Source organism: Monodon monoceros, unplaced genomic scaffold, assembly GCF_005190385.1.
Source record: "Monodon monoceros isolate NGI ecotype Baffin Bay Population unplaced genomic scaffold, NGI_Narwhal_1 Super_Scaffold_22, whole genome shotgun sequence".
Lineage (NCBI taxonomy): Eukaryota > Metazoa > Chordata > Mammalia > Artiodactyla > Monodontidae > Monodon > Monodon monoceros.
In genome coordinates, this window is record NW_021703779.1 from 103,310,433 (window position 1) to 103,336,578 (window position 26,146).

A 26,146-nucleotide genomic window follows, 5' to 3' on the forward strand; every position below is an offset into this window, starting at 1 on the left:
ACACACACACACACACACACACACACACACACACACACACACACACACACACCCCTCCACAAGAATGAAGTTTTTAAGTGTACCTAACTTGAATTCTGTATTGCAGAGAATTGGGAATCCTAGAAATTCTTAGTTTAGAAATGTATCAATTCTATTCCTTCTTTCTACCCTTCTAAGAATAGTTCTGATCACAATACTCTTTTCCACAAAAACATACAGTCTCTCATTGCGTACGGAATAAAATGCATATTCCTTAGCTTGGGTATTCCAAGCTCTTCACAACCCTTGCACAATTCTACCCTACTATGGAGTGACCCAATGTACTCTAGGCTGCGGCTACCGCTGCTCCCTAACACCCTGTGCTTCCCAGCAGTTCTCTTCACCAGAACGGTCGCTCATTTTTATCTTAATCTCTTAAACTCCTACTTTGTCTTCAAAGACAGATCGAAAGCCATCAGCACTTCAACATTCCCTCAACTCCACAAATCACTGTCCAGTGAACTCTTATTTTATATTAACCTTTTTTTTGTGGCAGGAATTCCCAATTAATTTCATGTCATTTATTTTTGTCCATAACATAGTTTACAGGATGGTAGGGGAGCTAATGTGCTTTTTCTACTTTTACACACTTCCTAGTGTCTTGTACACATAGTGAGTACTCAATACATGTTTGATGAATAAAATTAATGATTTGTTAAACTGATCTGCATGTAGCGTTGTTGGATTTGGGTTTTTTTAAATTTACTTTTATTCCTGATACTACTGGATCCTGTTTTTTACTGGCTTTTATCCTTGACATTGAGATCATTAGATCCAAAAAAACAATTTGACTGATCTTCAAAATCTGTTTAAGAGATCACTGCCACACTGGCCCTTTTAAGGATACAATATATAAAGATGGCCTCACATGTAGGTTCAGGTTTGGTTGGTTGTAAATCCTTGTTTTAAGATGATGAACAGAATTAAAAGCTGAATTTTACTGAGGTGGTTATTGCTGCCCTCTGAAACTACAGAGAAGCTTGGTTTAAAGGAGCATGCTTTTGGGCTTCCCTGGTGGCGCAGTGGTTGGGAGTCCGCCTGCCAATGCAGGGGTGATGGGTTCGTGCCCCAGTCCGGGAAGATCCCACATGCCGCGGAGCGGCTGGGCCCGTGAGCCATGGCCGCTGAGCCTGCGCGTCCGGAGACTGTGCTCCGCAACGGGAGAGGCCACAACGGTGAGAGGCCCGCGTACCGCAAAAAAAAAAAAAAAAGGAGCAAGGTGAACTGACAGAAAAGATTTGGACACTAAACTAGAATCCCACTTGAAAAGCCAAGTCCATGTGTATTACAAAATGAAAATAGTAACTAGTTTAGTAAAAAGGAGGATCCTAGGGGCAAAGTATAACTAAAAGGTCAAACTAGAGCAGGGAAACATTTTTATATGTATGATGACAAAATAACCTGAAAAAATAGACACATACCTTTCAAATCCTCTAAAAAGTAAAAGCTACCACAGAAAGTTTAAATTATAGATCATTAATTTTAGAGAGCACTCAAAGTCCAGTGAAATTTTTTTTCTAAGACATTCATATGCTATTAAACTTTCTTAGACACACAAAAAATCAACATCAACTACTATGCAGACCAGTAAATTTGGATGCTTTACCAAGTCCAAAGGCATAAGAGTTCATTTCAAATATTTACTGAATACCTAATCATATTGCCAGGTACCATACTAAGCACTAAGGATCTGAAAAGTGGTATGAGTTGCAATTTTTACAAGGGTATTCATATGCCATTTTCAAAATTTTCTGGTTGAATGTGGAATAAATCTATTGAATTTTAAATGCTCACAAAATCACCATCCTTTTTTTTTAAGCGGGGTGGGGGGATCACTATAATTTAAAAAATAAGACAAACACACGAAAGAAGTTAAGAACCCTTTCAACTACTATTGAAATGGGTGCTAAGAATCAAGGAACCATATTTTTTTTTGGAATTTTTGTTTTCATTGTGGTAAGAACACTTGAGGAACCTTAATTTTAGTCCAAGTTTTGGTACTAACAAGTTATATGCCACTGGGAAAAGATCAAGAACTTTAGTCTCTTATTTGTTAAAAAAGACACTGCCACCTGCCCTACCTACCTCACAGCACTGTGATGAATGTGAGATGAGATAACAATATGTTTATCTCATATGTTTTATTTTCAAAAGGCTTTCACAAATGTAAGGAACCATAATCTTCATCATTGCTTAGAAAATCCAGTTAACTATAACAGCAGGTTTTCAACTGCTTCAAAATATGTTTCAGGAAATAAATATTCACAAGGTAACATTGTTAACCCATGAATTTAAAATAGTCCACACAAGCCACTGATGGTTAAGACTGACATACATACACAATCCCACTCTGGTTATGAAAACCTACTATACTGGAATACATATTCAATTTAGCAAATAAAAAGTTTTACTTTAAAAGAAAGCATTCACAGTTCAACTGATTCTCTTTTGATTAATACAGTATATTCTAAAAACAATGCTATAATTTTAGGACACAGGCACATCAGCTAATCTAAACTGTTAAAAATTAGTGCTTACTTGCCCAATAGCCACAGACATTTCATTATAAAGCTAACAGTTCTAAAAGCAGTTAGTACTGTCAACTGGCTTTGTTTCAAAATATCATTTTTTACTGGTCCACCAGTAAGGAATCATACTTAGCAGCTATAAGAGGCGGCAAAGTAGAAAATCAAAGTGAAACAGGGTACAAATTTTATAATAATAAAGACAAAATAACATGAACATTGGACAATTCAACTATAACCATGAAATGAATGAACTCTGTAATAAGATACACAAACTGCACATGATTTTTAGTAGTAGAATCCTCAAGAAAGTAGAGTAATAGGCAAGAATTAATACTGACATGTAAACACAACCATCAAGTTGAGTATTCCCCTCCAGGAGAATGATCAGTTTACATTAACCATATTTCTTGATAATATGCTACAACTACCAAAAAGGTAGCTCAGCAGAGGCGATATAAAGATTTTTATGGGTTAAGATGGGCTCAGTTTTTAGAACAGTTATGTGAATGCATCAGATATATTTTTTGGCCTTTTGGGTTATCTAAAAAAGTTAGAAAACAGCCTGACAGATTTGTTTTGAGAAATTAAATAAGCCTACTCCTCAAAAGAAACCAACAACTCCTTCCTCAAATCTTAAACTTACTTTCAGATTTTGAAGCATAAAAGGATAATGCATAACAGCAAGGAGAGATTATAGAAAGGTTGCCACATTACACACATTTTATAACAATTTCATTAAAAGGGACCATTGTCATCCATTGTTTCAGTTTGTGATAGGTATTTTTAAAGGTTATTCCACTAACTTACTGAATTTACTAGGGTGAGGGTACCTACTCAATAAATGAAGTAAAGAATTTTTCTTTGTTTTACTTAGGCATGATGATTTTAAAAGACTCAAACCTTTGCTGAAGACTCCTTGAGTTCGATGAGACTGTCCTGTAGAAAATGAATGGAGATGACAGGTGAGCTGGCATAGTTCTCAGAACCCAGAGGAACTTTGGGAAGTATGGCTGTAACCTGGAAATAAACCAGCTACTTCTTGTGAGGATAAATCTCGTGATGTCATTGTTATATGAATATCAACAGTAAAAAACAAAAGCAAAACTATGTAATGGAATTGTAATGTTTAAAAAAAAACTAAATTATATGTACTCGTTGTAATAAACAAAAATCTTTCTCTGCTCAGAATTTTAAAATAAATGTCAATGCCACATTTTCATAACACTGTATTTAAACTACAGATAATGGTAAGAGGCTTAAGAAAGCAAAACATTTTTTCTCCACAAAAAGTTTTAAATAGTGGAGATCACTGTGGAAGAACAATATTGCCTTATATTTTCATAGTTTTTCTTTAATAGGGAGGTTTCAAATTTTCCTTTACTTGTGACTCCACCATAAATATATACACATTTTATCCTAGCCAGAAAACTCAGTGGCATTACATTAACAAGAAAACAAAATGTATTTATAAAAGAGTAATCATTTTTTTTTGCAAAGTGCCTCTAACAGTGAATCTCATACCTCCCACAAAAAAAAAAGCACTTAAAAAAGGAAAGAAAATGAAATCAATTATGGTATTCAACCACAGTGCTCTTGATGAAGAATTAGTTAACTTACAGGTTTAAAAGTTCAACGTACTGCAAATTCAAAGATTCCATGAAATTAGATGAGTTTAGAATTAAAATTAAATATGGAGCAAGGAATGGCTACCCTGAGTCTTCAAGAAGGCTACACCCACGATTTTGTGCTGCAGTTGAATGCCTGGGGTTTCTCTTTGCTGGGTGGTAGAATTGGATGCCACATCTGCTTTTATCGTAACGCAAGGTTCAACTTGTTGGGAACCCAATGGGTATAAACAAACCTCCAAGGGAAGATACAACAGAAGCTGCATGCTCACTGAATATACACAACTACAGGAGAACTGATCACCAAGGAGACTTTAAAATGGAACTCCTTTCAAGACTCCTTCTTAGAAGGCACACATCGGTATGATGCTCATCAAGAAGCTTGATGAATTCAGAGGTATCTTGTTTATCCTGTATCATCCAGGAAGTCTTCAGTGCTATATATTCTTCAATATTTATGCCGAAAAATAGGCTTCATTCTGCTGAAAAGATTCATTTGCTTGTAGCTACCATTGCACTCCAAAAAAGACTGCGTAAAGCAGTGAGGCACTTCTGGGTAAAATTTCTCTTGCACTTTGAAACACTACAAAATTAGTGCTAGGTCCTTGAAGTTTTAATATTTTTATAAGAAAAATACTCAATAGGAAAAAAATATCAGTCCACCAATATGTAAAAAATTCATTTTCTAATGCAACATAAAACCTCCAGTGGCTCCAGTGAATACTTGGCACAAGACTTGAAGGAAGTCAGGACACGTATTCCAAACAGGTGAGCCTAACATGGACGCTGCCTTCCTCAGGCTATACTAACCTTTACTGTTGCGGAATGTGATGGAGAAGGGTAGGTATCAATTTTGCGACGTTTTTGTTCTGTCGGGATGAAAAGAAATAGTCACAATAAGGTATGTTTCCACTTTTTTCCACACACTTAAAAAAAAATCACCAACTTCTAAGGTTATCAAGTATTAGTTCCCCCTACTAAAGTCCCTAGATAACTTGCCATAATAACAAGACAAGAACCAACTTTATATTACAACAACCAAAGGTAAACAAATATAAATCAAACTTGCCCCTTTCAGGCTCTGCAATATCTGATCGGGGAACAGGTGACTTCAAGGACCCAGAAACTGGTGTTTTCTCTCCTTTAACATTTTCCTTTAATTTCATTTCCTTTGCTATATCTCTTTCTCTGGATGGCTCCTTCTCTCTTTCCTTTTCTTGAGTCGACTTTGATTCTGCATTGGGGACAGTGGTCTTGAATTTCTCATCTTTAACTTTTTCTTCCTTCTTGAATTTTTCTTTCTCTTTGTCAGACTTAGGTGTTCTTTCCTTCGTCTCTCTTGCTTTTTCATCTTTATTTGGCCGTTCTTCCTTCGGTTTTTCTTTACCATCTTTACCACCAAGTACTCGGGCCTCTGGAGTAGTAGCTGGAGTCTTTTCTTTTTTCTCTTTTTCTTTCTCTTTCCCTTTTTCTTTGTCATTTTCTTTAACAGCTTTGCTGCTTAAGAATAAAAACATGACATTTTAAGACAAATGGTCATAAAATATATTCAATGTTATAAATCATAAAGCATTTCTTACTGACTTCAAAAATTCTAGAACTATGAGTAGCCCTTTAAAAACTAAAGGACAACTTTAAGACAAGTAAAAAGCAAGTACTTCTTTATCCAGTAAATAATAACCAAATTCACAAATAGCGGATTAAAAAAGAATAATTAAAGTGATGTTAGGCCCTTTTTTTGTACATGTTCATAACCTTTGAGGATTACAAAGTAACAACCCAAAACTATCCCATAAGCCAACCAAGGGTGCTACCATCAGGAACTGGATTACTTGGCTGGATGGACCCCTGGTCTAAATTAGTAGGCTTCTCTCATGTTAATTATTCTTACCCAGATTGTACACAGCAAACACTCAATCCTAAAATTTTTTTTTAACTTCACCACATACATTCCCCTGCATATCCCAGCAGAGGAAACAAAGTCAGTCTCAGCATTATACAAAACGTGAGAATGGTAAGCACATCATCAAAATAGCAGTATAGACAAAATTTCTCAGTCCAACAAAAATGACTTCCATAGTATTCATCTATCACCCTCTGTCATTCATGTCTAATGAGGTTGCTTAATCATATAAGAATTCAGAATTTTGACATACAGCACAGTGTTCCTACCTGTTAGAGCCACTATTTCCATTGCTTGAATTCCCTTTTGGTGTGGCACTAGAAGCTTTATTAACTGCTTTCACACCACATTGAGATCTCTCCCTTGATTTATCTGAAATAAAGGTAAGGTTTTATTTGACAAGCCCCTAGATGTAAATAAGCTACAATTGCACAGCAAAATGATTAGAGACTAGATAGAAAAAAACAAAGGGCTGATCACTTCTTGACAGTTACATACTCCTACTTAGGGATTAAAAAAGTAACACTAAGCCAGCATTTTACTTGTCATGTGATACAAAACATTTCAGTTTGCTGAAACAAAATGTATTACTTATAAATTTCTACAAATAAGCATACCAGTCTCCTCATTACTGCTTTCATCCGATTTAGATGCACTTCCTACTGACGATGAAGAAGGCCCACCGCCAGGCCCATTTTGTACACTGGCAATTGCATTCCTCGGAGGGGGGTCTTTGTGATGAAACTCATTTTCAGGTATCATGTATGACTTTCTACTTTTCAACTGCCCAGAGTAGCTGAAAGTCGCACAAAGTGTTTAAATATACAAATACAAGTCAAAAGGCACAAACATGGGGTTTAAAAGAATAAAATTAGCAAGTTATTCACTCTGCTACTTGATTCCAGAGAATAAAAAATATTAATTTTCAGTAAGTTCCTGAATGTCTTTATAAGAGAACCTAGATGCTTTCTTAAAAATTTCAATGTAAACTAATCCTTCAACTAAAATGCCTTTTTTCCACTATTGAAGATTTGATAACTCAACTGATGATAAAATTACATTTCCTCCAAACCAGGATATACTATATATGATTTTTGAAACTATCATCCAGTATAGACCGGAAGCTGATAATCAGAAGCGACAACTCTCACCAGCCTGTGGGAACATGATCGCATAATCTCCCATAATCTCCTGAAGTAAGGCAGAAGATAAACTTCAACACTGTAAGACATTTTAAAGTCTTCAGAATCCTTCTGTAATCTAGTCTCATAAATCACATTAAAGTATAATTGTGTTACCCCATAGCCAATGCATATAGATCTGGCCTCTTCTCTTTTTCCTCTTGGCAGATTTTATGCACTCTTCTTTCCAAAGCCTGACCCAGATTCAAAACTTTTGGGTACCAAGGAAGTATTTTTGTTAGCACAATCAAGATATTCCTGATGTGAGTATATTCGCCTGTTTCAAGGCAATGTACCGATGCCTACAACAAACATTTTAAGATCTGTTATTAAAAAAGTATAAGTGTGAAGAGAAAATACCACCTTTGAGAAATACAATTTTTTCTTACCTTGGTTAGTTTGTAATGCCATTTATGTACAACGTGTCGAAAATTTTCATAGTCTAATTGATCAGCTTTATTTCCACCATCAAAACCAGTTGCCCGTAATATAGTAAGAAATCCTGGATAATTTCCACATTCCTAAGGGCAAAAAATAGGCTGTCACTTTTAAAGAAAAATTCTGTCCTCCAAAATAGTAGAAGCTGAAACTTAAGTAGACTAGATTAATGATTCCATGTGAAAACATAATGTGTATTTTGAATGATAGGTAGTTTTCACAGAAAGATCCACCTTATTCAATGACATTAATTTGAAATGTCAGTTTGAGATAGGATAAAAATATAGCATGTTTTTAAACAATGAATGAATTGTGCTTAAATTTTAAACATTGTTGTACAACTGAATCTTAAACTCAGCTTCCCTTTTAAAACTGAACCCAGAGCTTACTGGAAGCAGTCATTATATACATGGTAAATGGGTAAAATGTAAGAGTATCTGTCATACCTTTTCATATGTGGCTCTATCACTGTGCCACCTGGTCACAGTCTCTAACATGCAGCAAAGGAATCTCCCATATCGACTAGCTTCATTTTCAGTACAGCTTGCGACTGTGTAAATTATATCAGAGAAAACCTACAGAAAATAATGTGTGAAAAATAAAAACAAATCAAGGTCAAAATTAGTGCAAAATATTAAAAGATCATGTAATAGCAAATCATAATAAACTAAACAGGTAAGTTTAGTCAAAATGCATCTTCCCCTTTTATATTCACAATTCCAGAGACCTTTAAAGATTCTGGCTTTTGTGAGGAAATAGCACATTCATAAAGCAACAATAACAACAACAACAAAAAATAACCACTTTTATAAAGAAAGCTGATTTACAATGAGGGAAGAAAAAAACTATCATTATTATTACAACGTAACTTCTTTAACAAAGACTTAGCCATAGATATTACTGGGGTTAAGGGGACAGTAAGCAGAGGCGAGGCTGATAGAAACTAGAAATAGGCAGCTGAGAGGCTGTAACATACGTCATGTTTTTAGACCACAAAATGCAGCAACTTATTATTATGAAAAAAGCCAGATGCAAAAATCTGTGAATGTGACCATATTGAAAAGCATCCCTGCTTTTATATATGTGCAAAAGTGTAAGCTTTTTCATTGTTTCTTGAGGGGGTGAAGGTTAAAAATGGAGAAGAGAGTTCTACCTATTATGACAAACATATAAACCCAAATGTTGAGTTAATGGATTAACTAGGGGTGCTTATTATATATCAGGCACTACTCAAAGTGCTTTTGTGTATAGTGACTCATTTATTCCTCACAACAATCTTATGAAGCAGGTACTATTATCCCGTTTTACAGATAGAAAACTGAGGCACAGAGAGGTTAAAAAAAACTTGCCAAAGATCATATAGCTAGAAAGTAGCAGAGCTAGGATTCAAGTTCAGGCACTTGGCTCTTGAGTTCATGCTTTTAACCACACACACAATAATACCTCTATAGATTATATATAATGTTTAGCTATCTTTGTGTGAGACTTTTTTTTAAAGGTTGCAATAAAAAGAACTTACTCGATCATAGCAAAGAAGTGTGGAAAAATTTGGAGTTTTCTGTTGATGTACCAATTCAACAAAACGAGCACAGTAAACAGCATCAATTGCTGAAAAAATACATCGAGGAAATATACACAGCTGTAGAAATTTTGTGATGGTCTCATTTTTGGTAGATTCTAAAAATAAGGGAAGAATATATTAAGTGGTAAACTTCTTCCTCAAGTGCCTCAAGGCCACTAAACATGACAACATAAACTTTAGTGTAGAGAATGATATAAAACCACAAACTATTTATAGTTTGTAACCAAAAGGTCATGCCTGGGATAAGACTTTCATTTTCACTCTGTGGACATTTTTCTACCTATAATTTCTCCAGAGATAAGATTTTATACAGAAAAGTTGAATGATAAGCTGCCAATATTGTAGTTTTAAGTTAATTAATTTCACCAGCAAATTAAATCTGTTCCTTCAGTGAACATGTGAAGTCGACTCTGCGTTAATGAATAACCAAAGAATGGGATAGTGAACACTGAGTTGAAATACAAACATAATACACTTCAATACCTCCAAAGCTATAAAAGTTTGCTTTTTTAATGTAGCAGTGGCAGAAATGTAACAATTCCAACAACTTACTTGCTAAAAGCCAATTGTCCTTTTCCAGTTTCAGTCTCTGTAGCACTCGCTGTACATGTTCCATCTGCTTCTTTTCTTCTTCAAGAAGCTTGTCCTGAAGGGCAGTACATCGCTCCTTTTCTTTTTTCTTTTTATTTGGAGGCTACAAAGTATAAGTTGGATACTTTTCTAACTACAGGCACATTACCTCTCCTTCTTTTAATTAAAAAATTTGAGGAGATAAATGCTGATATCTTATACTAATTACTTCAACAGGGATGTTTAGGAGTCCACTTGGATGTGCTTTGACCTCCATTCAACAAATCCAAGACAAAGTCAGTCTTCGTACACTATCAAAACAGGATACCTTCTCAACACTGGTACTTTTACTCTGAGGCATGGAATCATCTTTGATCCTTCCTTCTCTGTTCCAATATTCTAACTGCTTACAAGTCTTTTGCATTCCCACTACCTCCACCATAGTCTATGCTCTCAGTACTTCATAATGCATTACCCAAAAAGCCACCTAGTTGGTCTCCCGCCTAATGCCAGTCCCTTGCCCTATCAAACGTATCCTTCATATCACCGTCACGAGCAATCTGCCTGAAGTACCATTTTTACCATTATCGCTTCCCCACTGAGGAATCTAAAATAGCTCTCAATTTTATCAAGCCTTCCTTTTTTTTTTTAAGTGCATTTTTAAAAACTAATTATTTATTTGGCTGCGCCGGGTCTTAGTTGAGGCACGTGGGATCTTCGTTGCAGCACACGGGATCTTCTTTTAGTTGCGGCATGTGGACTTTTAGTTTCGGCATGCATGCAGGATCTAGTTCCCCAACCAGGGATCAAACCCCGGCCTCCTATATTTGGAGCGCGGAGTCTTAACCACTGGACCCCCAGGGAAGTCCCTCAAGCCTTCCTTTCTAACTTTCATTGCTCTACATCACCTGGCCCCAACCTAACCTTTCAAATTTATCACTAAGCCCAATCGCCACAGTAAAAGTGGTCTCTTTAAACCTCAGACTACTTCATACCTTTGCTGAAGCTTTACAGTCACCAATTTGCCTCCATATTTCCAAACTTAACCTATCTTCAAGGCCTATCCAGTTCAAGACTCACCTCTTCAATAAAGCTTTCTCCTAAAGAATTCTCCTTTGGGGAATTCCTATTGCTCTTGCAATTGGAGTTAAGTAGATCATTTTAAGTTGCTAACACAGCCCTCAAATACCTTTTGATTGGTCATAACCTCCACGTACTCACCAAGCCCCTGCCCCACCCATGGAGAGGATAACCTCTAAACCCACTTAGAAAAACATTATGTAACAACAAGATAGGAACCTGAGCTAATACAATTCCAAAGTATGGATAATGTTGAATTAATACCATGAAGTTATTGTACTTGAGCTACTAGACCAAAAACCTACCATTTCCTGATTGTCATCAATTGCTTTCATCTGGACTTTAAGTTTATTGACTTCCCGTTCATAGCTGGTATGTGGAACTGCAAGGTCATACATTGTCAATGACCAGAATGTGGCATAGAATTGAGGGCTGATGTCGTCCCAGACTTTGGAAACATGTAAGGAAACCACTGCTTCATGGACAGGAGCCATCACCATTTCACATGATGTAATGTACTTGTGAACTTTATGTTGCTGTTTATTTCCCTTCTCTGATTTTTTAAGTTCATCATACTTTGACTGGAGATAAAAAGTAAAAACACACACATACAATATAATTTATAGCACTGATTTTCATAGTATAAAAACCTAGGTTCCCTTTTCAAGAATCAGAAGATGACCAATCAAAACTGTTGCAGGAATTCTAATTTCTTACCAACAACATTTCTTTTAAGATAAATCATCCCTGGAAGCTGTTTCAATATTTAGCCCTGTGTGCTTACTATGAGCTTTTCCAAAGATTCTTATTGCATCTGACCTGTTGAGTAAGTGAATAGGGTATGTGGGCCCCCTGTCCATCTCCCCCACCCTACTCTCTCTTGCTGTTGCATCAAGGATTGAACATGCAGGGTTTCCACTCCTGCTTTTGAGATATTCAAGGGAACCAAGTAGAGGGTCTTAACACTAGTAAAGAGGCAGAATGGAACTAGTAACAGCCAACCAAAACAGAATGCTTTATCGCTACATGTAGCCCCTATCATCTGTTACGATTTGTCAATTAAGAAGCTGGATCAACACAAAGAAAGGTTATGAGAACGTTACCAGAAGACCGCTAAGTAGGGGGACCAACTGTCCAGGTTTTCCAGTGATTGAGGGGTTTCCCAGGATGCAAGACTGTAGTGCTAAAACTGGGAAAGTCTCAGGCAAACCAGGACCAACTGGTAACCCTATTGCTAAGCTAAATTATGATTTTCTCTGAATGGCTATGGTATACTGGAGTTTAAAGCATGTGGGAGCTGACTTAAACCACAGCTTTTTTTGGCCTGATTGGTTTATCCTAATTTGGGGGAGAGTCAGAGGAAGGCCATACCCTTAATTGTATGAGAAAAAGAATCTGTTAGTACAATGGGAGGGACTACATATTAGTTCATAGAATGTGTGTCAAACATAAAAAAGAAAACAATACAAAGTGGAGTTGTTGCTATTATCTCATGTCCTTCAGTCTCTTTGAGACGAAAGAGCTCTCACCCAGAAAACTGTCTGGGTTAGGCATCATCCCTGAAGATGAACCTAAGAGGAGATCTAAAACTAGCTTCTTCTTTATGCTAGAAAGCACTTAAATCATTTACAGTTTGTGCTAAACATGGAGCCCAGAACTAGAAAGTCTGAAGTCAAAGGTCCCACTTTCAGTTCTGCATCGTGATAGGCAAAGAGTCTTGGCTCCTACAGTCCAGCTGCCGTCCCTCCTGAGCGCTCCATACCCCAGGCTCACTGGATTGAAGGCATGCCAAGTACTCTTTGTTCCACAGCATATCTCAAACAGGCTCTGAGAATCATACAATTACTTTAGAAGTGGGAAAAATTATCTCCTGTTTTCCCCATTTTAGAGAGCATGCTGGTAACTACTGAGGCCACATAGGTGGCAAAGCTATAAATATAAAGAACATTACTTAGGAGAGAGGTCCCAATTACACCAGAGACCTGAGAGAATAGCAGCTGGGATAAGAAAGGCTTTTAAATTTTTGAGGGTGGGTCCTATTGAAGGCAACTAATATGAATCTATGTGAACGGAAAGACAGCTGTTGAGGTTCTAACAAAACACAGAATAAAACAGTGATGAAACTACCTAAATAAGATAGCTTATCTACCTGATTTGGTCATATTTAGAATATGAACTAGGGGAAAAGCCTTTCTTTCAGACCAGTGCTGCAAGGTGGCTCTCAGCAATTAAAACTGAAAATTAGGTTATAGGTATGACAGTGATATAGAGTAGCCCCAGTCTCCCTAATCCTTTGGTTCTGAATCTGTGACTTCTATTTCCAGGCACCCCCCTCATTCCTATCTAGTTGAAAAAAAAGCTTGATCAGAAAAGACGGCTATACTGCATATTTGCCTAGGACAGATATTTCCTTGCCTAAAGTCAGTTTAACCCTTCTTCAAGCTCACATCTTCAGTCAAGTGGATAAGTATAACAGCTCTACAAAGTCACCTGGGGAACTAGACCTACGGAATAGAACTGATACCCACTGTTACTGTACTTTTTTTTTTGTTTTTGGCCGTGCCGCGCAGCATGCGGTATCTTAGTTCCTCAACCAGGGATCGAACCCATGTCCCCTGCAGTGGAAGTGCAGAGTCCTAACCACTGGACCGCCAGGGAATTCCCTGCTGTACTTCTAATTACTGTTCAAAAAGCTCTTGGCCTAACAATGTTATTCCCATGAGAGCCTGCCAATAGTCAATTTATGGAAGGGACCTAGCAGCCCTCTAAGACTCATACTCTCTCATCAAAGGTTCTTCAAGAGGGGCTTTCACCCAAGAGGCAAAAGTAAGGATCCCTAGGAAAGCCTGGATGCCCAATCCAGTGTAACCAAGGTTGCCGAGGAATTCCCTTTCCAGGGGGTGGCATGTGGCCTACCCCTGATTTGGTTGTATAGCCACCTCTGTATAGTTCTCTGTTTTTCTCCTCAAACTTGAAAGGAAAATGACACTTCTTTGTTTAGATATTTTTATCTCTTAAATGACAAAGACACAATATTTTACACAGGCTACGGAAAAAGTAGCTGTTGGTATGAATGACCTGCTCCATTTTCTGACCTGGAAAAGTTCAGCCAACCTCAGGCAACCAGGTGTTCCTGTTTGCTAGGGTTCAATAGCGCTGATTAGTGTGTCACTTCTCAGTATAGCACAGGGCAGGTCAGAATTTCTGAGATGAAGCAATTCTCCCACCTCAGTCCTTCAAGAAATCAGGTCCCCTGTTGTATAGCTGAGACTGATCTACTGTGGGGTGGGGCGACAACACAAAACATAACTACACAAAGAGAGCATAACAATTTTCTGGATTGAGAGAGTCTAAAGGAGAAGAAGCAGCCCAATCCTACTCCCTTATTCCCTTTTTCCCTCTAGAGAGTACAGCACAGTATTACAAGTGGTAATTGAATCAATTAACATTTAGTTAGTTGTTAGAGGGTAAGTGTGAGACTGTAGCAGTTGATATGTAAACACTAACAGCTGATGGTTGATTAAATGATCAATTAGATCCCAAATTTCTCAGCACCTTTTCCCCCACTCTACTACACAGCCCTGTATCCCCACGGGGAACAAGAAGGGAGCCTACTTAAAGATAAGGGAACAAGATCTTCCTCAAAATCTGTAGTGAAAGCCTTGCATAGCACAGACTTAAAAAACAACAACAGATAAACAGAAGGGCCAGAATCTAAGCCTACAGAAAAATGAAGAATATGCTTGGGCTCCAGTCAGAGTGGGGAAGTACCACAGTTTCCAAACAGAGTACTGACCATGGCCCTGAGGGAAAAGGAAAAGTAAATTCCTATTAGAGGTAACTGCTTTAAAGGGAAGAGTCCAGGTGGCAGATAGAGAAAAGGAAGGAGGGCTGTCTTCTCTTCCCCCACAACCTTACTTGAATTTCAATACAGTCACTAACAGGATACCCTGCTTGGGAGGGCTCTAGTTTGCTTTTTGTTGTTGTTTGTTGTCAGTTGTTTCATTTAGGTGGAGAGGAATAAAACAAGAGCCATGAATATACCTTTCCTAGAAGTTACACAACAGAGAGTGCAAGAGTATTTAGAATGTTTGGGGGTGGTTAAATCTGTCAGTCTTTATTTCTTTCAAGGCAGTACGTGTAATAGCAAGTCAACTGTCTGACAGTGATACTGTCACTGAGGAAACAGGATTCTCTGTATTCAAGAGGAGTGTTTCTCAGAATGACGTACCACATTCGCCTGCATCAGAATCATCTAGTGCTTGTTAAAAAAACAAAAACAAAACAAAAATCCCCAGGTACCATTCAAATTACTAAATTAGAATTTATGGACATGGGGTTGAGTTTTTAAGATGCTTCCTTGGTGATTCTCTAATAATTCCCTGATGAGCTGCACTAATGTTGGAGAACTATAGTTCTAGAGGGCCCATAAGACATCAACTTGGACAACTGGTGGTGTAGTAACAATAAAATTATAGAACTAGTAAGACTTACTTTTTAAAGGGGATATTTTCATTGCCCACTGCACAGAGCTGAGCATTAACAAAGGAGCAACTCTCTCTCTCTATGTCAAATTAAAATGCATTTACAAATAAAACAGTTAAGTAGTAATGTGGAATCATTCCTGAATGGCAGCAAAGATACTTATACTTACCGAAATATGGTGTGCATACATTGGCCTAGACAGGAAAAATGCTGCATCATGGGGTGTGTGAAATTCATTACAGAGCACATCAATTGAAGGCACTCGCTTTATATAATCTTCTGTGCTTAGATTAGATGCTAAAAACCCACCAAACTGTACCAGGGTATCATGACACTAAATTTAAAAAATAAGACAAAAAACACAAATGTGCTACCATTTTACTAAACCAACATAACATTTTCCAAAATGACTAAGATATATTTTAACAATATTTTGATTAACAATTAAGAATTCAAATTTTACTACTTGAAAGAACTTTGGAGACAATCTACAAACTTAATCATATAATCATATTACAAAAAAGATACCCAAGTCCTGAAAAGTTGACTAATCTAAGACTTTAATAGTCAACCAAGGTCTCAAGTTCCAAGCTATTGTTCACCACCTTTAGTAGCAGAATATATTTATCTAAATCACATAGAACAATTTTACGTATATGCAAGTCAATTTCCTTGGCCCTTAAAAGTCAAAAACTTTATAAAATATGCATGATGTTTTTTATTTCCTTGTAATACAGTTGGTGACAGTTAAACACATTTTGTAGGCTAACCATAGGTTTTGGTGCTTAATATTTTAAAATATATTTTATAAATGAAGATCATATCTACTTTGTTGTGGCTGAAATTCCAGATTTCCAGAGATCAGAAAAGATGAGAGCAAACAACTTGAAGTTATCTACTTAACTGAAAACATTATACATATTATTATATCCCCTAGATCCATCTCTTAAATATCATAATTTGCAGTCCCAATTTCCAGAATGTCTATTATATACATAATTATATAATTACATATTATATATTGTATATAATATATATCATATGATATATATATGATGTGCAAAATGACACTTTTCAAATTGTATCACATTCTATATTTTCCACTATCAAGATTTAAAAACCCACAGAAACACAAAGGCCACTTTAACTTGCCTGATCATAGAGCTTTCCCACGAGTTTCAAATGTTTCTCTCCACCTTCCTGAAAGATTACCCCATTCCTCTGCTGAGCCATAAGCAAACAGAGAGGAAGAGCAAGATCATGGTCTAATAGTGCATCCTTTAATCTCTGGGAGGATTTTTTAGTGTTTCTTATCTGGCCAAAGTAACCACCCTGCAAAAGAGAAGACATAACTTTACCAGTGTACCAGTACATAACACATGCCATCTGATTTGAAGAAAAAACACAGAAAGGGTTTGGTTACAATCCTGAAGACAACAAACCCACACACTCTACATTCCTTCCCTCTCTTTACAAATTTATTTTACTGACACTATTACTGCCACTGGCTTTAGTCACTGGCTTAAAGATAACTGTCAGCTGTCTTTAAACTTCTACATATTTTCCACTTTCTACCATGTAGTCCCTTATAAAGGATTATCCTTTAGTCAGTGTGGGGCAGAGTCAACAACTGTCAGATTTATGCCCGTTGGGGTATCAAGGACCACAGAAGATTTGATATTTATTTCCCTCCAGATGTATTACTTACTGTCTTTTACACTTTGTTTCAGCTTTTCTAAAAAGGTTAAAATAACTAGTATATCGCAATTTTTAAAAGGGAGGTGGGGGCGATTTTAAGAGGAGGGTATGTATGGCTTTGACACTTAGCTTTATGTACTTATGTGCTGTTTAAATTCTTTATTATGAACATGCGTACATTTTGATTACTGCAGCTTTGTAACACTGTCTGAAGTCTGGGAGGGTTATGCCTACTGCTTTGTTCTTTTTCCTCAGGATTGCTTTGGCAATTTTGGGTCTTTTATGGTTCCATATAAATTTTAGGATTATTTGTTCTAGTTCTGTAAAAAATGTCATGGGTAATTTGATAGGTATTGCATTCAATCTATAGATTGCTTTGGGTAGCATAGCCATTTTAACAATGTTAACTCTGCCAATCTAAGAGCATGGGATATCTTTCCATTTCTTTGAATCATCTTCAATTTCCTTTATTAATGTTTTGTAGTTTTCAGCTTATAAGTCTTTCACCTCCTTGGTGATGTTTATTCCCAAGTATTTTATTTTTTTTGATGCGATTTTAAAAGGGAGCATGCATACATTTTGAATTTTGAGTCACTAAACAAAAAGAGCAATTCTAACCTCAGCTTTTAGTTGCTCTCCACCAGTCATGGCCTCTAGTTGCTCCATTGTCATTTCTTCTGTAATTTCTATTCCTGCCATTTTTTGTACCACTTCTTTCAATATAAGCAGGTCAAAACTATTTAGGAAAAATAAGAAATAGTCTATAGTTGAAACTTCAAACATAAAAGTAAAAATGAATTGTAATTAATATACTAAGAATCCCTAAATTATTTGTATATAAATATTTGGGGCATGTAATATGTTTAACTTTTTACTTGGAAGTAATTTCAAACTTACAGATAGGATACAAAGATAAGAATAGTACAAAGCACACCCACATAGCCTTTATCCCTACTTCACCTGTTATTAACATTGTGAACATCCCGTTCACTTTATCATTTCTGTTTTCTCTCTCTCTCCCCCATCTTCTCTCTCTCTCTCTCTCTCTCACACACACGCACACACACACACTCTCTCTCTCTCTCTCTCTCTCACAATTTTCTTGAACTATGTGAGAGTAACTTATCTAGTAAGTAACATCATTTTAGAGGTACCTAAAATTCCTAATTACCCCTAAAATTGCTAATGTGTTTCCTAAGACTATCGCTATTCTCTTACATAACCACAGCAATAGTTATCAACTTTAGTAAACCTAACACTGATACAATACTTTTATCTAATATACAGGTCATATTTCATTTTTAGCAGCCAACCCAATAATGCCCTTCATAACATTTTTTTTTATCCTCCAGTACAGGATGCTCAATATATATTTTTTGATAGTATAGAGCCATCTCTTTAAACAATCACACACACTTGGGAGGAATGGAGGGAGGGAGAGGAGAAAGGAAAAAAGGAAGGAAATGCAAATTCCAAGTTGTGATATTTGAGCCTAAGATGACAGTTTAGTGGCCTGCCTTACACATATTTATTACTGTGCCAACAGTTATTCATTTGAATTCTCAAAGTTTAGGACTGTCAATGGAAATAACACCTTATGACTTCCAAGATCTTCCTTACTTTGTTAAGTAATGAAGATAAGGAAAAACATTTTTTCCTACAGAACAAATACAGATGTTTTTCCAAAGAAAGGTAAAGCTAGGTATACCCAAGACACAAGTTAATAGACAAAGGAACAGTTTTCTAAGATTCTTATTAAGTGCTTACTCTCTTAACTTGCCTTGCTTCTCTAAACATAGTTTTTGAAAACAAGAGGGCCCTCTTCAAATAAGTATGCAACAAGTACCAATGAAATATTTTGTTTTTCCTTTAAACAATCTTTTCATTAGATGGTCACAAAAACTATATCACAGTACAGAAAACTGAACTAGAGATTTAAAAGTAATGTGATGTTTTCCTGGTCTATACAGACACAGAAGAGTAAAATGTATACGAATGGCCGATAGATGAGTATAAAGCAAGTGATATATGCGGATTAAATCCCAAACCTAATTTTTTTTTAAGCTTTCCCTAAACCAAAATAATCTGTCAAGAATTACTTAGGTAATACTTGTTTGGAGCACCAGACAGCTTTACAGATTTCTGTTTGCTTTCTACCAGAAAGCTTTTGAAAACCATTTCCAGTTCTTTTGAGTCTAGTCAGTCTATTGCTGATGGGGTTTAATATACATTCTAATTCAAACTCTAAGCACTGATATTGGTCCAGAATAAAATAATAAAACTCAGTATTTATAAAGAAAAGAAGACAATGTCCAAAAGGTGCATTAGTGTTACCTATCTCTGAAGTTTAAATGCAAAAAATAGTTGTGTTTTAAAGATACTATACGTACCCTCAAAATAAACACATTCCTACCAAATGTTCAATGTAAAGGCCAATTACTGTCCAGTAGCATAATCAATAGTGCAATGAGTTTTGCCATAAGAGGATTTACAATATACCATATCAACCATTTATTCAAAAGCCTAACAGGTAGTCAAAGTGAGTTAGTTACTTTAATGAGTTACACATATAGCCAAATATTACATTTCTTTCTGCATATTTTAAGTTATTTCTTTTAATTAAAGAATTCCATATAAATAAGTGAGCAATTATTTTCTTAAGCCTACAACCAACAAACAGTTTTTCAACATAATAGCAATGTCAGTATCCCAATACCGGCAGAAGTACTCTAATTACTGAATTTCATTTACATATAATTTGCTATGAATACCTTTTGCCTGCCTTTAGCTGATTAGCCACATATTGAAGAAGACCAGCAAGATCAATTGGATATTTACGAAAAACTGCACCACAGAAACTAGCCAGACCTATATGAGATAAAAAAGGAATAGGGCTTTTTAAAAAACAGTTCATAAAACAAAAAGCACAATATTAAGTGTTATTTCAACGAAATTTCCAAAACAAAATGAGGTGGGAAAAACTGTATTGCTGATGCCACTGAACAGAATTTTATAATTAATAATAGCTAATATTTATTGACCATACATATGCCAAGCAATCTATTAAGCTCTTTATGTAATTATCTCATTTAACCTTTGCAGTAATTATCTCAGGTTGGTATAAACCTATCGATGAGGGAAATTCCGAACAGACAGGTCACGTAACTTGCTCATGGACACACAGTTGGTATGAGGTAGAACAGTGATTCAAACTTATACGGCCTGATTCCATAACTTGTGACGTTAATTAGGCCACAACAAAATCTTGCAGATAACTCAGTAAACTTGAATGATCAACAAAACACCTGCCCCTCAAATGTCTGAGTCACACAAAAAAATCTCATTTTATCTAGGAACACGCCACTAGTTGTGGAGGGGCAAGGAAACATTGCCAGACCAAGAAGCAATCAAAAGACCAATTTTAGCCAAGAGTCCTTATCACATTAGTAGCGAGAAAACCCCACTCAAGACAAGAGCAGGAGGGACTTCCCTGGCCATCCAATTGTTAAGACTTGGCACGCCCAATGCAGGGGGCATGGGTTCAATCCAGCCTTTTCAAGAATTATTTGCTGAGCACCTAAAGGACAATGGACAAAACACAGGTCCTGCCCTCAAGGAACTTACAGTCCAGAGAGAGATAGAAAACTAAACTAAAATAACTACAATGAATAAAAAGTTCCATAGAAGTACAGAAGAGGGGCACCTTATTCTGACTTTTGGGTTGTTAACAGGGAAAGCTTTCCAAAGAAAGTGACCTCTAAGCTGAAATCTAATGAATAAGTAGAAAATGTGTTGGAAGAGATGAGTGGGCATAGAAGGGTACCCCAAGGGTACCCCAAGAAGAGGGAATAACATGTGCAAAAGGCCATGGAAAGTGCAAGAAGTTCAGCATTAACGGAACCTAGAATATTAGGGAGGGGCAAAAGATGAGGCTAGTATAGAAAGGACCTGATTCCAAAAGAACTTACTTGTATGATTTATTACAGATTGCAGACTTCAAAGAGCAATGGGAAGCTACTGCAAGATTCAGCTACCAGAGACACAACAGGTTGAAAGAAAATGTAACTGGCTGCTAGAAATCAAAGGTACAAGGAAAAAAAACAAGGCTAGGGCTTTTTGTTAAGCAACCAAGTTTTTGTTCTTTTAAGGTGACTGGAACCTCAGGATGGAAAGGAGAGAAGGGAGAATAGTTCCCTTAAGATTAATTCTTCTAGGGACTTCCCTGGCAGTCCACTGGTTAAGACTTCACCTTCAAATGTAGGGGGTGCAGGTTCGATCCCTGGTTGGAGAGCTAAGAGCCCACATGCCTCACAGCCAAAAAACCAAAACATAAAACAGAAGCAATATTGTAACAAATTCAATAAAGACTTTAAAATTGGTCCACATCAAGAAAAAAATCTTAAAAAAAAAAAGATTAATTCTTCTAAAGTAACAGAATGGATGGGAACTTTCATCTCCCCAGTAATGCTTGCCCAAATGCTATCACAGCCAATACTGGCCTCTTGAGTTAGAAAATGAATTAAGTACCATATGAACCTCCTTACACAGCCAAGGACATGGACCCTCTGTAGAACAAGTTGAGTGGCTAGATAGTCTCAAGAGCACTTGACAAATAGGCTCTTAGCATAGGTAACAGAATACATAGCATAGCAATGACAAAAGATGGAAATTTCATCCTTGGAAAAATAAAAATACTTACTCTGAAGCCAGCTTGAGATGGTTGTGTCGTCATGTTTCATTCTCTCCTTTTCTGGATTAGCTAAAGCTTCAATGATACAATCTTTCATATATTAAGAAAAAATTTTGTCACCACATCCCTAACAAAGACCACTAAAACAACAACAACAAAAAGCCACCCCTTGGAAAATAAATTGTTAGCTCCAATTTATTACCAATTATGGAAAAATACACTCACTGTAGTACCAACTTTTCTTTTTTAGCCTCTTTCCCAGCTTTCAGCAAGCAGATTCTAACTATATCAAAGATATTTAGCAATCTTAACATTGTCTTTCTCAGTATACAACACAGACACACACACAAACTCCCAACTGGTCAACCTCTCGATCAGCCAACTGAATCAACCTCAGATGGTTGCTAAAGGAACTTAGAATGAAAATAAAACATTCACCACTAAGATCTATGAAACGTGAAATCTATGTTATTACTTCACCTGAAAGGATACAGGCCAAGACGTCATAATTCAACGAAGTGAGGTATTTCAATGAATCTACTACAGGTGTTATTAAGTTATCATACTTCTGTATTTGTGACAAGATCTGGAAGACAGCAACAAAGAATAAAAGGCATTGACTAATCAAAAGAGAACTTTTATCGTGCTAACTAAATAATGGCTACACTTTTTTATTTTTCAAAAGAAATAATGCTTAAAATTAGTTTCCTTCCATTGTGTATTTATATAAAACCTACTATTCTATCATTTCCTTAGAAAATATTTTCTTAGGCTACAATTTCCAATTAGGAAATAATTCCAGGGCATCCAAACTTGAATTTTGGAATTATAGAGGCTAGACTTATGTCAAATGTGTTTTAGAAATCTCTTTCTAAACATGAAAGTGTTACATCTGAATCACAATGAAATGCTGTTCAAATGTTTCTAAAAACTAAAATCAACAAATAATGCATCACTTTATTAATGTTTTTATAACTCAAAATGTGGTACACAAGACAATGTTAGTCTGTTTAATAACAGTAGCACTGTCACTTATTGTTAGAAAAGTAGATCAATGTGTTAAACATATTACATACTAAATTTTGTTTTTAGAATAACCATACAATGTTTCATTTGCTAAAGTTTTTGTCCCCTAAAACTATCAAACATTTTTAAACTACATCATTCTATTTCCACTGGTGCTGATTTAAAGACTACAAAAAGAAAAATCCCTGAAAATAGTATTAACCTCAAAACATACATAATCAAACAAAATGGTTGGATTGCTGTGGCTCAACTTCCCAATTTGTCTTCCAGAAGGCTTCACATTTTCCTTGGTTAGACGCCTACAAGGGGAGAAAAAGGTGGCAGGGATCATCTTAAGTAACTTCCCTTTTAATGTTGGTAGCTTTGTTACATCATGAAAAAAATTTTATTTCCCAAATATCCAAAATGGATCCATGTAAACAACCACCCTCATCATATGCTTTACTACAGGACTTGGGCTATTTTGATTAGGCATTCTCCAAGAGGGTATTAAAATTTTGTATTAATGCTTAACATTTACAATATACACATGTTCATTTTATAGTAATAGTCTAATAAGCATTAAAACTCTTAACGTACTCTACAAGTACATAAAACTCTTCTTACAGAGAACAATTATTTTAGATTTAGAAGGGCTCATTATTACTTTAGGGATTAAGATATCAAATTTGGTGTAATACTTTGAAATGCCTCATGCTATCTGTCTCAGTGACCCTAACAGAGTAATAGCTAATGCTGCACTCCTTGATATAAGAAGTTCTCTGGTTTTCATATTCAAAGTAAACAATTCTTGAAAAATCAATTCTACTCTTGTCCTTCCTCTTTAATTCTCCCTCTACTCAGTATTCTTTTACTAACATTTTGGAAATTTATATCTACAAAATGCTTACAAATTCAAAACAATTATTACACAGGATCTTAAACTCTTCTGATGAAATTACTACATAATAAATCTAGAAACCTGAAAAACTAACAAGTGACAGGAAGCTTTCTAGAGTGAAAATGTAATGAAGCAAATAATGAATTTAGTTGACAATTCAAGGAATGTGACCATTCTGGAAGTGACAAACTTGATATAATTATCTTAAGAAACTTATGACAAAACTGATCCATTAATCAAAATTATTTCATCAACAACTGCTTCCCTTTCCCATTCTGCATGGCCCAGTTTCTTTTTGTCCCATGGAAAAGAGAGACCCATCAGTTTTAAACTTTGGCTATACTCTGTTCTACTTTGAAGCTTTATTTGAAGCACAAATAAAGTTCTACCACCACCTGCCCTTACTTCTAACCCTACTATTTCAGGCAAGCCCTCCTACTTGCCAAAGCCAACCCTTCCTTTCCATATTTTTTATCCCATTCCCTTCTGCTTCCTCTCCCCCAACACCAAAAATAAATAAATAAAAGGAATATTCTCTTGATTATGTCCTCCTCTCAAGCAACCATGGTGCTTGGCATATGGAACACAATCAATGAACATTTGTGGCATGAATTACTGGATGCCCTATAGAAAATTCATGTTTTAAACAGTAATCAAAACTTGTGAAATTCCCAAGCAATAAATTAATACATTCCATTCTCAACTTAAAAAGTTCAATCAATATCAAAATCATATTATTCAAGGCTGGTGAAACAGCTGAGCTTACAAATATAACAAAAATCCGAGTACATTAAAAATTCTGCACATATTCTTCTGTGATAAACATTTGTATTAATTTACTTATTCATTAATTCATATTAATGTCTTCTGTGACAGGCAAAGTGCTAAGCACCAGGAATACAAGGATGAGTAACAGCACCTGCTCTCAAGCTCAGTCCAGCTGGGGAGGTAGATTTAAAACCACTTTAAAAATTTTTATATTCTTAAACAAATAGAGCAACTTATAGAACAGTACTTATTATATGCTATCAATAGCATAAAAAGGGAGGGAATAATATATTTGTATTCACTTGCATATACATAAAAATAGCTGGAATGATAAATAAGAAACTAAACAGTGACCACTTTTTTTTTTCCTTGGGAGAACTGAGTGGACAGGGTGAGAGACTTTTTACTGTCTACCTTTTCATATCTACTACAATTTAAACCATGTGAATATATAAAATAGTCAAAAAATTAGATAATTTTAAAAAGAAAAATAATCATAGCAATATACATAAGCGGTATGATAGTAGTTATATGCATATGACATAGTGGTAGCACAAATAAAGAACAATCAATTGTGCTTGGTGGTATGTGCAAGGGAAGGCTTCACAGAGGTGACACTGGAGCCCACTGTCCAATGATGAGGTCACCAGATGGAGAGAGGAAAAAGAGGTAAGGGAAAACCTGTACAAACAAAAGAAACAAAAAATTATATGCAAAGGAAAAGGAGACCATAGCACACTCAGGGAAACATAAGTGGGCTCAGTACAGCTAGAGGTAGAATTGGCGGGAAATGAGGATGGAAATAGGGAGAGACAGATCATGAAGGTTCTCTTATATCACCAAGCCATAAAGTCTGACATATAACCTGCAGGCAATGCTTAGTCACCAAAGGATTTTGAAGAAAGAGAATAATACAAGGCACTATAACACTCCAGATAAAAGAACTAAGTTAGTGGTGGTAGAGAGTGGAAGAGACAGATTCAATATTTAATGTATCGGGGCTTCCCGGGTGGTGCAGTGGTTGAGAATACGCCTGTCAATGCAGGGGACATGGGTTTGATCCCTGGTCCAGGAAGATCCCACATGCCTCGGAGCAACTAAGCCCGTGCGCCACAACTACTGAGCCTGTGCTCTAGAGCCCGTGAGCCACAACTACTGAGCCCGCGCACCTAGAGCCCGTGCTCCACGACGAGAGAAGCCACCGCACTGCAATGAAGAATAGCCCCTGCTCGCCGCAACTAGAGAAAGCCCGCGTGCTGCAACGAAGACCCAACACAGCCAAAAATAAATAAATTTATCAAAAAATTTTTAATGTATCATTAAATAATCCATATAAAGCACTTAGTTCAGTGCCCACCACACATAGTAATGGCTTCAAAAATATTAGTTGTTGTTAAGCTAGAAACTCTACTTGGGGAATTTTTAAGCCTAGAACTCTTTTGGAAGGACCAGTTCTAATATCATCTCTTTCCATGCCTTCCCCTACTTCCATGGGGTGAAATATTCATTCTCCTCTCTATCATCCCATAGAACTTTATACATATTGTATAACAGCATCTATTAAACCAGACTGTGATTGTGCACACACCTGTTTCCCTGGTAGACTGTGACTTACGACAATATCACTCAGCAAAGAAAGTATCACTGGGGGCT

The 26,146-nt window shown here is 36.3% G+C and overlaps 1 protein-coding gene across 9 annotated transcripts in view; it reads right to left on the reverse strand.

The window, feature by feature from the left end:
* The window catches only part of THOC2 (THO complex 2), a 169,318-nt gene that overhangs the window by 10,228 nt on the left and 132,944 nt on the right, over positions 1-26,146 (reverse strand). For 4 of the 9 annotated variants that reach the window (XM_029240281.1, XM_029240282.1, XM_029240280.1 and 1 more), the window contains 18 exons: positions 23,060-23,144; positions 22,312-22,405; positions 21,829-21,909; positions 19,901-19,997; positions 17,748-17,865; positions 16,584-16,763; positions 15,601-15,765; positions 11,252-11,527; positions 9,849-9,990; positions 9,234-9,391; positions 8,161-8,289; positions 7,666-7,797; positions 7,394-7,578; positions 6,713-6,891; positions 6,365-6,467; positions 5,262-5,692; positions 5,003-5,061; positions 3,468-3,584 (listed from right to left, as the gene is read on the reverse strand). In XM_029240281.1, coding sequence (XP_029096114.1) covers positions 3,468-3,584; positions 5,003-5,061; positions 5,262-5,692; positions 6,365-6,467; positions 6,713-6,891; positions 7,394-7,578; positions 7,666-7,797; positions 8,161-8,289; positions 9,234-9,391; positions 9,849-9,990; positions 11,252-11,527; positions 15,601-15,765; positions 16,584-16,763; positions 17,748-17,865; positions 19,901-19,997; positions 21,829-21,909; positions 22,312-22,405; positions 23,060-23,144 — 2,731 coding nt within the window. The remainder of the gene's footprint in view (positions 1-3,467; positions 3,585-5,002; positions 5,062-5,261; positions 5,693-6,364; positions 6,468-6,712; positions 6,892-7,393; positions 7,579-7,665; positions 7,798-8,160; positions 8,290-9,233; positions 9,392-9,848; positions 9,991-11,251; positions 11,528-15,600; positions 15,766-16,583; positions 16,764-17,747; positions 17,866-19,900; positions 19,998-21,828; positions 21,910-22,311; positions 22,406-23,059; positions 23,145-26,146) is intronic. The other 5 variants (XM_029240286.1, XM_029240284.1, XM_029240285.1 and 2 more) reach the window with 3 other exon arrangements.